The following is a 17,677-nucleotide window of genomic DNA, read 5'->3' on the forward strand; positions in this document are numbered from 1 at the left end:
ATTCAAAAGCCATAAAATACATATAACGACGATAGGACATAAGTGAATTGACACAAGTCTTCTGTTGGTAGATAAATATTATTTATTTTACATATTTTATAATCATGTGGATTTTAAGAGTTCGTAAGCGTTGGCATGTTTTTGTGTCTGTGTGTTCGGGTGGCGTGAAGCATACCCAAAGGTACTGAACATAGAATTAACAATGGCATTTAGTTTACTGTTCATAGGGCAAGATGCTGGAATCTACTCGAGAGGCTTTCAGTAGTTGTATAGATTAGCGTAGCAACAGGTAGTAGCAGAGACAATCGCATATCTCTAAGTTGAGCAGCAGGTGGCCTAAGTTAGTTCTTAGAAGAACTGGAAACCAAGACCCAAGTGTCTGTGAAATCCTGCTTATATACTGTTTGGTTGGCTCACCGAACCCCAGAAAATGGAATTTTAACCGAAAGTCTTGATTGGCTGATTCGCAATTATGGCGCGAAATAAGTCAAGACAATTCGCGTCACGTGTCAATCAGTGGCGCGGACTTCGTAGGGACCCTCGTGTCACATGTCACCCAGTGGCACGAAACACGTAGAGACCACTCGTGTCCTGTCAGCCAATCAAGTTAGTGTTTAGAACAAGAACAAGTTGACCAAAGATGGTTGTAACCTCAAACGAGATCATTCCTGCCTTGCCTTTCATACAGTGAAGATATTAGCAATCGCTATAGTCATTTTTCACAATTGCTGAAACTGCCACGCTACACCAACAAAAACTGGTTGTCAGGCGGTGGTGGGAGGCAAACAGAAAGGGGTTCTTTTAATTTTTTCAGTCATTTGACTGTGGCCATGCTGGAGCACTACCCTAAAGGGTTTTAGTTGAAAAAATCGACCCCAGGACTTATTCTTTGTAAGCCTAGTACTTATTCTATCGGACCCTTTTGGGGAACTACTAAGATATGGGGATATAAACATACCAGCAGTTGTCAAATGATAGCAGGGGGACAAACACACTTACACATATAGATATATATAGCTGTGATACCAGTACCAGTGGCACGTAAGCAAACCATCCGATCGTGGCCGTTGCCAGCGCCACCCTGACTTTCAAATTTCAAAGCCGGTGTGACCAGATATGTCCTAGCTGTCCACTCTTAAAGCTACCCTGTGCATATTATTCTTACCTGTCATCCACAACCATATTAGTTCAATAACTGACTGTTTAAAGACATTGTCAAACTGGCAGTGAGAGTCTGGGAAACTGTGCTGGAATGTTCCATAAACTGCCAGTGACATCAGCTTTGGTAATTCCTGGTTAAAGTGAAAGCAAACTTCTAAGTCAATCAGCCATGCTGTGCCTACACACACACACACACACACACACGGAAAAAGACAAACTGATATATATATATAAAAATAAAAAAGTATGTGAGGTATACTTGCCATCTCAACATGGTTAACCACTAAGGGTGGGTGTCACTGTAGCTTGTAGCCCCTTTCTGTGCCCTTATGGTATTTGCAAAGGGAGGTCACCCTTCCTCGTCAACCTAAGTGATACGCACGGACCGCAGTTTCTAGGTTTTGACCTGTCCTCAGCGTACGACAATCACCGGTTTTCGATGAAAGGAGGTCCCAATGCAAATTCTTATATCGTTTTTCCAGTTACTTATCGTCACAGATTTCGAAAAACTGTCTGCAAGCAATAATAAATCTCTGAACGAGATATAAACAGTAACTGCTCGACAATGTGAGGTATACTTGCCATCTCAACATGGCTAACCACTAAGGGTGGGTGTTACTGTAGCTTGTAGCCCCAGGAGAACACCGTCTCCAGCTGGCATTACCATTATTTATAGTAATAAGGTGGCTAGCAAGTAAACCCTTTACAGGCACAATACAGGGTAAACTAAGATTCAATAGGGTATCTCTCTCTCTTTACTCTCTTTTACTTGTTTCAGTCATTTGACTGCGGCCATGCTGGAGCACCGCCTTTAATCGAGCAAATCGACCCCGGGACTTATTCTTTTTGCAAGCCCAGTACTTATTCTATTGGTCTCTTTTGCCGAACCGCTAAGTAACGGGGACATAAACACACCAGCATCGGTTGTCAAGTAATGCTAGGGGGACAAACACAGACACACAAACACACACATGCATATATATATATATATATATATATATACGACGGGCTTCTTTCAGTTTCCGTCTACTAAATCCACTCACAGGCTTTGGTCGGCCCGAGGCTATAGTAGAAGACACTTTCCCAAGGTGCCACGCAGTGGGACTGAACCTGGAACCATGTGGCTGGTAAACAAGCTACTTACCACACAGCCACTCCTGCGGTATATAATACTGCTTGCTAAAATCGGAACCAATGCTCCAAAAACTACCATAAAACTCACGGTAAAGAAACACACAAGCAATGCATTGAACATATGAGAAATAGGTTTACCTTTGCCTTGAATACATACTCTGCGATTTTCAGTTGGAAATAACATTTTAACATCTATTTAGCAAGTGGTATTATATACCCTATTGAATCTTAATTTCTGTTATATATGTAAAAGTGAGTTCACAGCTGTAACCTACACCAGTGTCACATAACCAGACCACTCATAAGTGCCTTGGATCTTAGGGTGACATGCCGTGCTTGAGGGGCCCTATTGAGTCAAGTACATCAAAATCACAATCAAATGGAAATTGCAGCTATGATCCCCGTGCCAGTGGCATGTAATAAGCACCATCCGAATGTGGCTGATGCCAGCACTGCCTTGACTGGCTTCCGTGCTGGAGGCACATAAAAAGCACCAGCCGATCATGGTCGATGCCAGCCCCCTCTGGCCCCTATGCTGGTGGCATGTAAAAAAGCACCCACTACACTCTCGGAGTGATTGGCATTAGGAAGGGCATCCAGCTGTAGAAACACTGCCAGATCAGACTGGAGCCTAGTGCAGCTTCCTGGCTTCCCAGACCCCAGTCGAACCATCCAACCACTGCCAGCATGGAAAACAGATGTTAAACAATGATGATGATGATATATATATATATATATGTGTACATACATACACACATATATTAAAGCACTATTTGAGCATGATCATTACCAGCATCGCCTTACTGGCACTTGTGCTGGTGACACGGGAAAACATATTCAAGCGAGGTCATTGCCAGTGCTGCTGGACTGACTCCTGTGCAGGTGGCACATAAAGAACACCATTTCGAGCATGGCCGTTGCCAGTACTGCCAGACTGGCTCTCATGCCGGTGGCATGTAAAAGCACCCACAACACTCTCGGAGTGGTGGGCGTTAGGAAGGGCATCCAGCTGTAGAAACTCTGATCAGATTGGAGCCTGGCACAGCCATCTGGTTCGCCAGTCCTCAGTCAAATCGTCCAACCCATGCTAGCATGGAAAGCGGACGTTAAACGATGATGACGATGATGATATATGTATATATCAGAAGACAATCTTTATATCCAACTTAACATGGATGTTTGTTAGAGTACCAGGTACTATGTTAGTTACCTTGAGAGGACCTTTTCTATTGATACATGATGCAATACATCCACATTAAGTTGGATATAAAGATTGCCATTTGGCCTAATTTGAACAAATCTATCTAATTGGCTCAAAACTGGCCCTGCTGAAGCGCAAACTGAAAAGTTGAAAGATCAAATGGAAAGTTCTGGAATCACCTTAAATAAAGTGTCTGCAAAATACTTTTCCCTCCTTGCTAGGTCAATGAGGTTCACATAATTGACAGCAACTCGATGGAACAACTTCTGCTGTACAGATAAATCAGGCTGGAAATTGGTGAGAAATAAATACCAGAAGATGTCCTGTTGATAGAAACATTGTTTTAATTAAGTCAGGAAAAGAAGAATGCCATATTTTCTGACATACAAGTCAATGCGGTATCTTTATATCCTTAGTTGCAGATATACAATTTTAACAAAACAGGAGTAAAGCAATGTATTCACAGACGAAACTTCCAACACTTGAGACTCCAACGCCTTCTTCTTCTCAACGAAACATGTTACTCTTTATAAGAGTTCGACGAGTCTACCATTTAATCACACAGGAGTATTAACCCTTTCATGATCAACCCAGCTGAAACTGCCTCTGGCTCTGAGTACAAATGTCTTGTTTTCATAAGTTTTGAATTAAAATCTTTCAACAAACCTTAGTCACAATTTATGTTCCTAACATTAGCTGAATGGTAACTAAGTTATTTTACTAAATTCTTTGTTATATTTAAAGTAATTGAAAGAAACACAGAGCATCTCAACAGAAATAAGGTAACAAAAGGGTTAAAATATATAATAGAGGAACAATTCTTAACCCTTTCGATACCAACCCGGCTGAAACCGCCTCTGGCTCTGTCGTACAAATGTCTTGTTTTCATAAGTTTTGAATTAAAATCTTCCACCAAACCTTAGTCACAATTTATGTTCCTAACACTAGCTGAATGATAACTAAGTCATTTTACTAAATTATATTTAAAGTAATTGGAAGAAACACAGAGCATCTCAACAGAAATACAGTAACGAAAGGGTCAATGTCTATCACCACAACAAGCATACAGTGAAAACATGTAGTGTAAACATTCAAACATTGTCGCTATCTTTCCAAATCCTGCTGCATTCCACAAGAATACTTTGGTCCTTCAAAGTCGTCTTAATGTGTAAGTTGACCTCCCATTTTTTACCCTAAATTTGGGTCAGGAAAATTTGATTTGTCTGCCAGAAAATACAATACACATTCTTTCGCATCAAGACAACTTTGGAGGATCAAAAACTCCAAGAAAAATGTAGCAGGATTTGGAAAGACAGTGAATACATTCCACTGAACAAGACACCAGTCTGTCACAGTGTTTTGCATTTACAGCTAAGTGGACTGAGGCAATGTGAAATGAAGTGTTCTGCCCAAGATCACAACTCACTACCTTGTCTGAGAATTGAAACCATATCTTACCATCACGGATGCAATAACCTAACAATAAGGCCATATGCATTCATTTGATGTTGGCATCATCATCATCAATCTCTCTATATATCACTGTCACATGTCCTAGGAGACACAAAGCCAATACCTGTTGCCCTGGTGTAACAGAGTCGCTGAGAACAACAACCCAGTGAATATGACCAGTCGGTTGCAGTGTTTCACATTTACAGCTCAGTGGACTGAGGCAATGCGAAGCAAAGTGTTTTGCTCAAGAACACAACACACAGCCTGGTCTGGGAATCGAAATCATAATCTTGCAATCCTGTGTGCAACTCCGTAGCCCCTAGGTTACATGGCTTCAATTCAGCAAGTATGAGAAAACAATTATGAATTAAAGAAAAAGTTGCAAATAATTATAATAATATAATAATAATAATGAAATTATTGTATACAGTGCTCAGGTGCACCACAACTTGTCAAAAGTGCATATAAAGCATATGCAGTAATGTACAAATGTCTGGGAAGTGAACAGTGTATGAGTCAGATACATGCTTGCGTGTGTATGGAGGGGAGAAAGATCAGGTGTAGTGTTGGCGAATCTCAGGAAGCATGGAAGTTTTGAAGGATGCAGTGCTCCGACAACTAACAACTGATGCCGGCAGTTTGTTCCATGCTTCAGCAACTCTGAGCGTGAAAAAATGTTTCCTGAAGTCATGGGAGCTGTGCTGTTTTCTGACTTTGCAAATATGTCCACAGGTGTTAGACGGGTAGAGTTTGAAAAGGTGCTCAGAGTTACTGTTTGTAAGATGGTTAATAATTTTATGGGTGTCTGCCAAGTCAGCTACCAGATGTCAGAGTTTCAATGTGTCCACGCCCAGGGAAGTAAGGCGTTCAGAATATGGCAAATGCCTGATGTAGTAACAGCTGTGTATTTCTAGCAAGTATGAAATAACAACCGTGGTTAACCTTTTAGCATTTAAACCAGCCATATTTGGCCCAAATATTCTACCTGCTTTTGCCTCTTATAACTATGCTACAATGTCATTCTAAGAATAAGCAATCACATCATCAAAATCTTGAAGCTACAAGATAATGCATGATTAATTCAAAACAATCATCATCATCATCGTTTAACATCCGCTTTCCATGCTAGCATGGGTTGGACGATTTGACTGAGGACTGGCAAACCAGATGGCTGCACCAGGCTTCAATCTTGATCTGGCAGAGTTTCTACAGCTGGATGCCCTTCCTAACGCCAACCACTCCGTGAGTGTAGTGAGTGCTTTTTACGTGCCACCGGCACATGGGCCAGTCAGGCGCTACTAAGCATTACAGTTGACAGAGTAATCAGAATGCCAGAGGATTGAACTAGCCATATACAGCCAAAAAATATTCTGCCTGGTTTATTTCAAATCAGCCAGATCTAACCTCTCACACCTACCCTTACAATGTCATTCTAGAAATAAACAATCACATCATCGAAATCTCGAAGCTGAAATAATACATGCTCTTTTACTTGTTTCAGTCGTTTGACTGCGGCCATGCTGGAGCACCAACTTTAGTCGAGCAAATCGACCCTGGGACTTATTCTTTGTAAGCCTAGTACTTATTCTATCGGACTCTTTTGCCGAACCGCTAAGTTATGGGGACGTAAACACACCAGCATCGGTTATCAAGCGATATTGGGGGACGGACAAACATAGATACACAAACACACACACACATATATATACATATATACGATGAGCTTCTTTTCAGTTTCCGTCTACCAAATGCACGCACAAGGCTTTGGTTGGCCCGAGGCTATAGCAGAAGACACTTGCCCAAGGTGCTACGCAGTGGAACTGAACCCGGAACCATGTGGTTGGTAAGCAAGCTACTTACCACACAGCCACTCCTATGCCTGCATGATTAATTCAAAACAATGTGAAGCAATAAACATTACATTTGACAGAGTGATTTGATACTAAAAGGTTTACTCATATTTCCAGGAGAATGGAAATGAAAACTTGACATTGATAAAAAAAAAAAGAAAAAAAGCTGAACAGTGTCTTCTGCTATAGCCCCGGGCCGACCAATGCCTTGTGAGTGGATTTGGTAGACGGAAACTGAAAGAAGCCTGTTGTATATATGTATATATATATATATATATATGCGTGTTTGTGTGTCTATGTTTGTCCCCCTAGCATTGCTTGACCGTCCCCATCACTTAGCGGTTCGGCAAAAAAAAAGAGACCGATAGAATAAGTACTGGGCTTACAAAGAATAAGTCCCGGGGTCGATTTGCTCGACTAAAGGCGTTGCTCCAGCATGGCCGCAGTCAAATGACTGAAACAAGTAAAAGAGTAAAGAGAACTGCACCTGTAATATGTCTTGGCATCTTTTGGAATATAGAATTTTCTCAAACGTTGGGCGCTGGAGCTGTAAATAGCAAAAAAAAAAAGAATTAAGGTTAAAAGACGGAGACAAACAAATAAACAAAAGAAAAATGCAAAAAGTAGAGAAAAGAAAATGGAAGTTGAAAGACAACCCAAGTTAAGTGACCAACTATGAAGACCCAACCAGAATGACTGACCTACATAGAAAAAACAAAAAAAACCCTAAAACCATGAAATAACCTTTTACCAGTTTATCATACGTCAATACAGGGAAAATTAACAACCTTCTACACCAATAAACCATTCTTGTTGCTTTATTTCTTCCACAGACTGCTTGAAGCTCACTATGTTCCTACACCTTGATCCTTAGATCTTACCTTTATATATATATTTATAATAAGAGATATATATATGCGTGGATATTAACAATCAAAACTGATCGGTACATAGGTAATCATTTTTATTTCCTATATTTTCATTTGTCTTGCTTAGTTTTTTACACTTTGGTTTTTTGCTGAGTTTTTTATTTGAGAACACATTCTTCGTGGAAAATAGCGATTTTGACGTCTATATCTAGCATACTGACTGTCCACTTTTAGTGGTCAGTCCTTTAAAAACTATTTTAATCTTCGGATTTTTTAATATGCTAGGCCACTGGTTTTAATTGATTAATATCAATTTCTACCCTTATTCAATTTTATATATATATATATAGACATATATATATATATACTTTATAATTAGGGTTCAGCAAAGATTTGTTTCACCACATACCAAAGTTTAGAAATAGCAGTCAAAAAATCTTAGCTTTCCTTCTACTTTAAAAGGGGCTCCCAGAAAAACCAAAATCTTTGCTGAACCCTAATTATAAAGTATTACTTAAGCTTACCATGAAATGGTTTTTTTTCATGCCGAATTCTACTTGGTGAAATTACTGATTACTTCTTAATTAATTAATTTTACCCTTTGTTATTATATATATATATATATTTTCATTTAGAGGTAGTAAATAATGGCACAAAGGCAGAGTCTTGTGAGAGCAGGATAGTCAATGATGTGAACCCACCATTCACCAGTGGTGACTTGATCGAAATGGTAAACTGACCAGATGTGCTGATGTTCTTTAGCCCTAGGTCAACCCTGGTCAAGCAAATATATGACCAAAGGCATTTCAGTCATCACCATCCTGTCTCTTTCCTTTCCAGGTACAGGCATGGATGTGGAGTAAAAAGTTCACTTTCTAACCACATGGCTTTGGGTTCAGTCCCACTGCATGGCACCTTGGACAAGTTTCTTTCACTCTGTCCCTGGACCAATGAAAGCTTTGTGAGGAGATTTAGTAGATGGAAACCGAAAGAAGCCCAGTGTATGTGTGTGTGTGTCTTTGTAGTTGTCCCCTACCACCATTTGCCAACTAGTGTTAGTGTTTATGTTCCCGTAACCTAGTGGTTCAGCAAATACAACCAATAGAATAAATACTAGGCTTAAAACAAAACTACTAGGGTCAATTTGTTCAACTAAAAATCAAGACAGTGCTCCAGTATGGCCACAGTCCAATGACTGAAACAAGTAAAAGATTGGAATCACATTGTCTAATGGATTTTCCTTTTTAAGATTGGTAGGGGTGATTCAGAGGTATTTTGGCTGTCTGACCTGCTACAAATAGCAGCCAAATCCTTCCTCAAATCATACCCTACTGGCTTAGAAAAACACAGAAGGTTACAGTGCATATTTAAGGCGGAAAGCTGGCAGAAACATTAGCATGATGGGCGAAATGCGTAGCCGTATTTCGTCTGTCGTTACGTCCTGTGTTCAAATTCCGCCGAGGTCAACTTTGCCTTTCGTCCTTTTGGGGTCAATAAATTAAGTACCAGTTACACACTGAGTTCGACGTAATCGACTTAATCCCTTTGTCTGTCCTTGTTTGTCCTCTCTGTGTTTAGCCCCTTGTGGGTAGTAAAGAAATAGAAATAGGTATTTCATCAGCCGTTACGTTCTGAGTTCAAATTCCGCCGAGGTCGACTTGGCCTTTCATCCTTTCGGGGTTGATTAAATAAGTATCAGTTACACACTGGGGTTGATGTAATTGACTTAATCCTTTTGTCTGTCCTTGTTTGTCCCCTCTATGTTTAGCCCCTTTTGGGCAATAAAGAAATAAGGTTACAGTGCATATTGTAGTCCTTACTATACAAAAAGACATTATGGTCACCGCTGGAATGACAATGATCAGGAGATCAGCTGGATCAAGGCTGACTCAGGGCTAAACAATAACAATATCGTTTAACTCCTTAGCATTCAAACCGGCCATATCCGGCCAAAATATTCCCCCAGTTTTATATTGAAATTTAGCAGATAAGGACCTCTCACACCTACCCTACGATGTCATTTTAAAACTAAATAATCACATAATTGAAATCTCTAAACTACAAGATGATGGATGATTAATTCAGCACAATATAAATAAACAAGTATCATTTTGGCCAGAATAATCTGAATACTAAAGGGTTAAGGCGCAAAGAATTTACTGACAGAACCAATTGTGGAATAATGAGCCTGAAGAGCCTTCTTCAACATTTCTTTTGGTTGGATGTTGTAAGGTAAAGATGTCACTTGGTGCTTCTGAAAACCAGGGAAGACACACGTCTGGAAAAGAAAATGAGAAAATACCCATCAATAGCAGATACATGAATGCATTAATACATCATCATCATCGTCAACATCTAACATCCATTTTTTGTGCTGACATGGGCTGGGGGGCTTGACAGGTGCTGGCAAGGCCAGGGGCCACACAAAGTTCCATGGTCTGTTTTGGCAGGATATCCATCTTAATTCTTTCTTTTACTTGTTTCAGTCATTTGACTGCGGCCATGCTGGAGCACCGCCTTCAGTCAAGCAAATCGCCCCCCAGGGCTTATTCTTTGTAAGCCTAGTACTTATTCTATCGGTCTATTTTGCCGAACACCGCTAAGTTACGGGGACATAAACACACCACCATCGGTTGTCAAGCGATGTTGGGGGGACAAACAGACACACAAACATATACACACACACACATATATATACATATATATATATATATATATATATATATATATATATACACACATATATATGTATATACACATGTCAAAAGTAAAAGAATTCTAATAACATCTTCGTTCAACTCCATTTATTTACTTATACTACACAAATTACTGCACATTAACCCGGAGTTTCTACCTTTGAATAGGTCGCTTCATCCGTGTTACTTGCATGAATTTTGCTACCCTGGTAACTGTTTATTGAATTTTCCATGTTAACGGTAAACAAAGGATAATTCATTCATCCATTTATATATATATATATATATATACGACGGGCTTCTCTCAGTTTCCGTCTACCAAATCCACTCACAATGCTTTGGTCAGCCCGAGGCTATAGCAGAAGACACTTTCCCAAGGTGCCACGCAGTGGGACTGAACACAGAACCATGTGGTTGGCAAGCAAGCTACTTACCACACAGCCACTCCTATGCCAATTATTTTACAGAGTGTACCCGGCTACTTTTTACATAGCATCATCCCCAGTGCTTTTTTCATTGGTATCATCACTAGTGCTTTTTATTTGGCACCTTGCTTTTAGGAAACATAATAAAAAAACCACAATAAGACAGAAATCCAGAACTGAAGAGAATACAAACATGAACAAAGAAAGAACAAAGAAAGCAAAAAAAATATCAATTCAACACAAAGTTGTATATGGGCGCAGGAGTGGCTGTGTGGTAAGTAGCTTGCTTACCAACCACATGGTTCCGGGTTCAGTCCCACTGCGTGGCATCTTGGGCAAGTGTCTTCTGCTATAACCCCGGGCCGACCAATGCCTTGTGAGTGGATTTGGTAGACGGAAACTGAAAGAAGCCTGTCGTATATATGTATATATATATATATATATATATATATGTGCCGCCTTGGCTGGCTTCCGTGCCGCTGGCACGTTAAAAGCACCTACCGATCGTGACCGATGCCGGACCCCACCTGGCACCTGTGCAGGTGGCACGTAAAAAGCACCCACTACACTCGCGGAGTGGTTGGCGTTAGGAAGGGCATCCAGCCGTAGAAACTGGAGCAGCCCCTGGCTTCCCAGACCCCGGTCGAACCATCCAACCCGTGCTAGCGCGGAAAACGGACGTTAAACGATGATGATGATGATGATGTGTGTATATGTTTGTGTGTCTGTGTTTGTCCCCCTAGCATTGCTTGACAACCGATGCTGGTGTGTTTACGTCCCCTTCACTTAGCGGTTCGGCAAAAGAGACCGATAGAATAAGTACTGGGCTTACAAAAGAATAAGTCCCGGGGTCAATTTGCTCGACTAAAGGCGGTGCTCCAGCATGGCCGCAGTCAAATGACTGAAACAAGTAAAAGAGTAAAGAGTAAAGTGCTTCAACAGTCATGCTGTTTTCAAAATTCATTGGAACACTTGGAATTGTAGTTCTAGAAAGTGTGAAAATGGTTTCAAAATTAAAGTAAAATTACACAGAAGTGGAGAAGAGATGAAATTTACCTCAATGAGCCGGGGAGTTCCATTTTTACAGGGGTCGCTGTTCTGGTAAAGGAAATATGACAATTTGATTAGTTGGTTGATTAGACTGGTAACAGTTAATAAGCTGGCTTACTGTAAATCCTCGAGTATAATCCGCATTTTCCCCCAAAAATTTAAAGGTCAAAATCCCTAGTGCGTACTATATACGAGGTTAAAAATGAAAATTATTTTCTAAGCAATGTCCGAGTCTCTATTTGCTCTCTGGCTATGTTTATTCATACACATTTTGTGATGTCGGGTGCGAAAATACCTTAAGCTAAGCCTGAAAGCAATAAAGTCATAAAAGAATCATCCATAACTTGCAGTAAGCAACATTTATTAAACGTTATTACTGTTATTTCTTTATTTTCTGCAAACAAAATGCACAAAAAAGCTACACGTTTGCATTATGTTATATATACAATAATAATGATAAAGGACATTACAATATACAGTTTTACAAACCAAGGACGTTATATAGACCTCCTTGACTCAAGTTAGAGAAAGGGTGTGTATTATACACAAGGTTTAGGTTTTTCAGAGGTACAGACCCCTAAAAATACCCTGCATATTATACTCAAGGGTGGACTATACTCGAGGATTTACGGTATGTTATTTTAACTAAATATTTCACTGGTTTCTGACCTTGGGCAGCAGCCATGTTAGGGACTGCCTTGAAGGGTTTCAGTCAATGAAACCAACCCCAGTACTTATTCTATCACTACTCTACACAGACGAATCTCTCTAAGTTACGAGGACAAACGTGCGCACACACACACACACACATGTATTATCATCATCATCATCTATGCTGGTGTGTTGGTCATTTCACAGGAACTGCACAAGCTCCATTGGTCAGTTTTGGGATGCTTTCTACAGCTGGATGCCCTTCCTAACGTTAACCACTTTAAAGAGTGTATGGGGTACTTTTAGCATGGCACCCAGCATGCATGTGTGTGTGTGTATTTATTTGTCAGTGGTTAGAGCATCGGGCTTGCAATCACGAGGTAGTGAGTTTGATTCCCAGACCAGGCTGTGCATTATGTTCTTGAGCAAGACACTTTATTTCACTTTGCTCCAGTTCATTCATCTGTAAGAATGATTAGCAACATCACTGGTGTCAAGCTGTATTGACCCTTGCCCTTCCATTGGATGACATCAGTTGCATGGAGAGAGGAGGCTGGTATGCATGGGCGACTGCTGGTCTTCCACAAACAACCTTGCCCAGACTTGTGCCTTGGAGGGGAAACTTTCTAAGTGCAATTCCATGGTCATTCATGACCGAAAGGAGTCTTTTATTATATATATGTTTGCATGTGCATGCATGTCTGTGTGTGATGGCCTGCCACAATTTCCATCTATCAATTTCACACACATGGAATTGGTCAATCTGAAGCCATAGTAAAAGTCATTTGGTCAAATTGCCAATTGTCCAACATAAACCATAGCAGGGTACAACTGAACTTAAAAACCATATGGTTTTGAAGTGTATTTCTTAACTACAGGGCCATAACTGTACCTATGCTATGGGCGAATCCTGTACATCCCAACGTGACTGAAAGTGGACTAAACAGATTTGAATAAATAAGGAACTGTGTGAACTGTCAGTGGCCAGTTGACAGCATTGGTCGTCTGTATTGGTTATTGTGTTAGTTTAATATCGTAACTACATTGTAGTACAGAGTGTGTTCTGAGTGAACATAATTATTCTGCGATAGGTTATTCTAGATAACCATATCCAAATATTTATTTGGGCGATACTATTCTTACATCTGATGTGTACACGCGCGTCCTAATAATATATATATATATATATAAAGTGACCGAGACCTTTGGAAGTTTGCTGTGCGTTAGAAGACCCAGCAGGACAAGTGAGACCATAACCCATGGCCTCTACCTGGGATGTAGCCAGTGCACTTATGCATACTTTCCCTTCTTGGGACACAAAACTCTGCTTGTGAAGACCTGTTGAGGCAAGTGAAATCGATAAAAAATCAATGGAAATTGCAGTTGTGATACAAGTGCTGGTGGCACATAAAAGAACCATCCGAACGTGGCCATTGCCAGCGCCGCCTCAACTGGCCTCCGTGCCGGTGGCACGTAAACAGCACCAACCGATCATGGCCGTTGCCAGCCTCATCTGGCACCTGTGCTAGTGGCACGTAAAAGCACCCACTACACTCACGGAGTGGTTGGCATTAGGAAGGGCATCCAGCTGTAGAAACACTGACAGATCAGACTGGTGCCTGGTGCAGCCTTCTGGCTTCCCAGACCTGGTCGAACCGTCCAACCCATGATAGCATGGAAAGCGGACGTTAAACGATGATGATGATGATGAAAGTAAAGGCTGTTTGCCAATATAATGTGGCTGTCCTGGAAAGGACAACAACTCTGTTGTTTTAGCCCCAAGAAACATCGTTTTTAGCTGACTATACGACACAATATCTCTTTTTTACTCTTTTACTTGTTTCAGTCATTTGACTGCGGCCATGCTGGAGCACCGCCTTATTTAGTCGAGCAAATCAACCCCGGGACTTATTCTTTGTAAGCCCAGTACTTATTCTATCGGTCTCTTTTGCCGAACCGCTAAGTGACGGGGATGTAAACATACCAGCATTGGTTGTTAAGCAATGCTAGGGGGACAAACACAGACACACAAAAACACACACACACACACACACATACATACACATATATACGACAGGTTTCTTTCAGTTTCCGTCTACCAAATCCACTCACAAGGCATTGGTCGGCCTGGGGCTATAGCAGAAGACACTTGCCCAAGATGCCACGCAGTGGGACTGAACCCGGAACCATGTGGTTGGTTAGCAAGCTACTTACCACACAGGTGCAGGTGTCTTTATATTTTCAAACAGAGAGTTCAGCACTCCCACCTAGCGCAAAGCAACGTCTGTGAACTAGTTTCTGGGTTATTGCCTTTTATCAATAACCCAGAATGGAGTAGCATTACACTGAGTATATAAAAAGGATAAAATATATTATTGATTTTTAGGGAATGAAAAGTGAAAGGTCACACCATATTTGGGATCAAAGTAGATTTAATTGAAAGGTGGGGGTTTGCTTCATATTGGAAATCACAAATCTTTTAGAAATATTGAGTTAAGTTAACAGAACATGGGAACTCTACTCACGTCATTGAAACCAGTTTTCTGGTTTTCAGTTCCCAGGAAACTGCAGTTTGGTAAATCTAGGGTAAAACATGAAGGCAAGAGTGAGTGAGTGAGGGACAGGAAATGAGAGAGAGACAGGGGGTGGGGGTAAGAGAAAGATAGGAAGGAATAGGAAGTGAGAGAGACAGATAGAGAGAGAGAGAGAGAGAGAGAGAGAGAGAGAAAGTGTCAAGAAGGTAAAACATGAAAAACAAAGAGTTTTTAGTAAAACAAAGCTGTCAGATACAAGTATGAAGTGTACCTCACAAATGTGCTCAACTAACGTATGCATACACACACACAAACACGGGCACATACTCATGCCATAATACTATTCATCATCATCATCATTTAACGTCCGTTCTCCATGCTAGCATGAGTCGGACGGTTCAACCGGGGATCTGGGAAGCCAGAAGGCTGCACCAGGCTCCAGTCTTATTTGGCAATGTTTCTAAAGCTGGATGCCCTTCCTAACGCCAACCACTCCATGAGTGTAGTGGATGCTTTTTACGTGCCACCTGCACAGGTGCCAGGCGAGGCTGGCATCGGCCACGGTCGGATTGGTGCATTTTACGTGCCACCGGCACGGAAGCCAGTCGAGGCGGCACTGGCTTCGGCCACGATTCGGATGGTGCTTTTTACGTGCCACCAGCACGGAAGCCAGTCGAGGCGGCGCTGGCTAATTGCATTATGAGAGACAAACTAGCAATCTCGTCTGCTGGGGTATTCTATTTTGTGTCTCATCAGATCCTCCTAGCAACCAGATACAAAACAAAATGAGAAAGAGAGATGAAAATAAGGCCTGCATATATTTTAGTCCAATTTGTTTTTTCTTTTTACCTTTCCCATCATCATCTGCCATTTACTCTTGCTCTCTTACTTGTTTCAGTCATTTGACTGTGGCCATGCTGGAGCAGTGCCTTTAGTCGGGCAAATCGACCCCCAGGACTTATTCTTTGTAAGCCTAGTACTTATTCTATCAGTCTCTTTTGCTGAACCATTAAGTTACGGGAACGTAAACACACCAGTATCAGTTGTCAAGCGATGTTGAGGGGACAAACACAGACACACACACATGTATCTATATACATACACACACACATATATACAATGGGCTTTTTTCAGTTTCCATCTACCAAATCCACTCACAGGGCTTTGGTCGGCTCGAGGCCATAGTAGAAGACACTTGCCCAAGGTTCCATGCCGTGGGATTGAACCCGGAACCATGTGGTTCGTAAACAAGCTACTTACCACACAGCCACTCCTAGGAAGAAATAAAATACAATTGTGTGTGTGTGAGAGAGAGAAATACATTTCAAATATGCTTTGCCAGTTATCTGATGAGTAACAACTTTGGTTAACATAATCTTTCCACATCCTGAGGGACCACATAGAAATGTGCCATAGGTGCAGGAGTGGCTGTGTGGTAAGTAGCTTGCTAACCGACCACATGGTTCCAGGTTCAGTCCCACTGTGTGGCACCTTGGGCAAGTGTCTTCTACTATAGCCTCGGGCCGACCAATGCCTTGTGAGTGGATTTGGTAGACGAAACTGAAAGAAGCCCGTCGTATATATGTATATATATATATATATATGTGTGTGTGCATGTGTGTTTGTGTTTGTCCCCCTAGCACTGCTTGACAACCGATGCTGGTGTGTTTATGCCCCCATCACTTAGCAGTTTGGCAAAAGAGGCCGATAGAATAAGTACTGGGCTTACAAAGAATAAGTCCCGGGTCGAGTTGCTCAATTAAAGGCGGTGCTCCAGCATGGCCGCAGTCAAATGACTGAAACGAGTAAAAGAAAAGAAAGAAAAGAAAAGGTGGACCACTACAGACTTCCACAGTTAGTTTCACATTTTCCTTCTTTTGCTACGTCCCAACAACCAATGTCCCATTTTGTTCCTCGTCTGCTTGAATCGCAGTCACTATGCACTTCCCCACAATGTTGTAGCTTTCTTGCGATGCCACCCTGATGGCCGGCTAGGTAGGCATATAAGAGCCAAAGACCACAACATTCATCTGGAGTAGGAGACAAGCCTATCACAGGGTTACTCAATTATAGCTTGTGGACTAAGGCACCATTCAAGTGTGATCGTTACTGGTACTTAATTTATCGACCCCAAAAGGATGAAAGACAAAGTCAACCTCAGCAGCATAATAATAACAGTAATAACAATATAATTATATTCACAAATTTGGTGTGTGAATTTTGACCCATCCTGTATATCTTTATATATAAAAGTCAAGTTGTGTGTCTGTCCCCTACGATTTAGATTCCTAACCACTCCCACATTTTGCGGTGCAGTTTAACCAAACACGAGTATCTTATAGTTGTCATTCATATCGAGCCCTTCTGGGTATTAGCGCGCGTCTACGATGAGTCTACGATTTAAAAAAAATTTACCATCATTTTTCCGCACTTTTAATGATTTTTGCTAGGGTTATATAAGGGAAGTAACTCTCTAAAAATGCTTATATAGTTATTTCCCTTACAAACCCGAGCAACGCCGGGCGATACTGCTAGTATATAATATAGGTTTGTTTCATTTGAGGTATCATTAAATTTAGGGTGGCAAGAATAGTTCATAAAATTAAAGTAGAGTTTCCACAATTTTTTGAAAAATTGTATGAGCTGCTCATTAT

The 17,677-nt window shown here is 41.1% G+C and overlaps 1 protein-coding gene across 2 annotated transcripts in view; it reads right to left on the bottom strand.

Annotated features, from left to right (window-relative positions):
* LOC115224529 (protein FAM227B-like) overlaps window positions 1-17,677 on the bottom strand; it is a 31,239-nt gene that overhangs the window by 11,274 nt on the left and 2,288 nt on the right. For both annotated transcript variants that reach the window (XM_029795439.2, XM_036513373.1), the window contains exons 3-8: window positions 15,015-15,070; window positions 11,845-11,886; window positions 9,832-9,945; window positions 7,286-7,345; window positions 3,676-3,819; window positions 1,166-1,292 (exon numbers count right to left, since the gene is read on the bottom strand). In XM_029795439.2, coding sequence (XP_029651299.1) covers window positions 1,166-1,292; window positions 3,676-3,819; window positions 7,286-7,345; window positions 9,832-9,945; window positions 11,845-11,886; window positions 15,015-15,070 — 543 coding nt within the window. The remainder of the gene's footprint in view (window positions 1-1,165; window positions 1,293-3,675; window positions 3,820-7,285; window positions 7,346-9,831; window positions 9,946-11,844; window positions 11,887-15,014; window positions 15,071-17,677) is intronic.

The sequence above is a fragment of the Octopus sinensis genome, linkage group LG25 (genome assembly GCF_006345805.1).
Source record: "Octopus sinensis linkage group LG25, ASM634580v1, whole genome shotgun sequence".
NCBI lineage: Eukaryota > Metazoa > Mollusca > Cephalopoda > Octopoda > Octopodidae > Octopus > Octopus sinensis.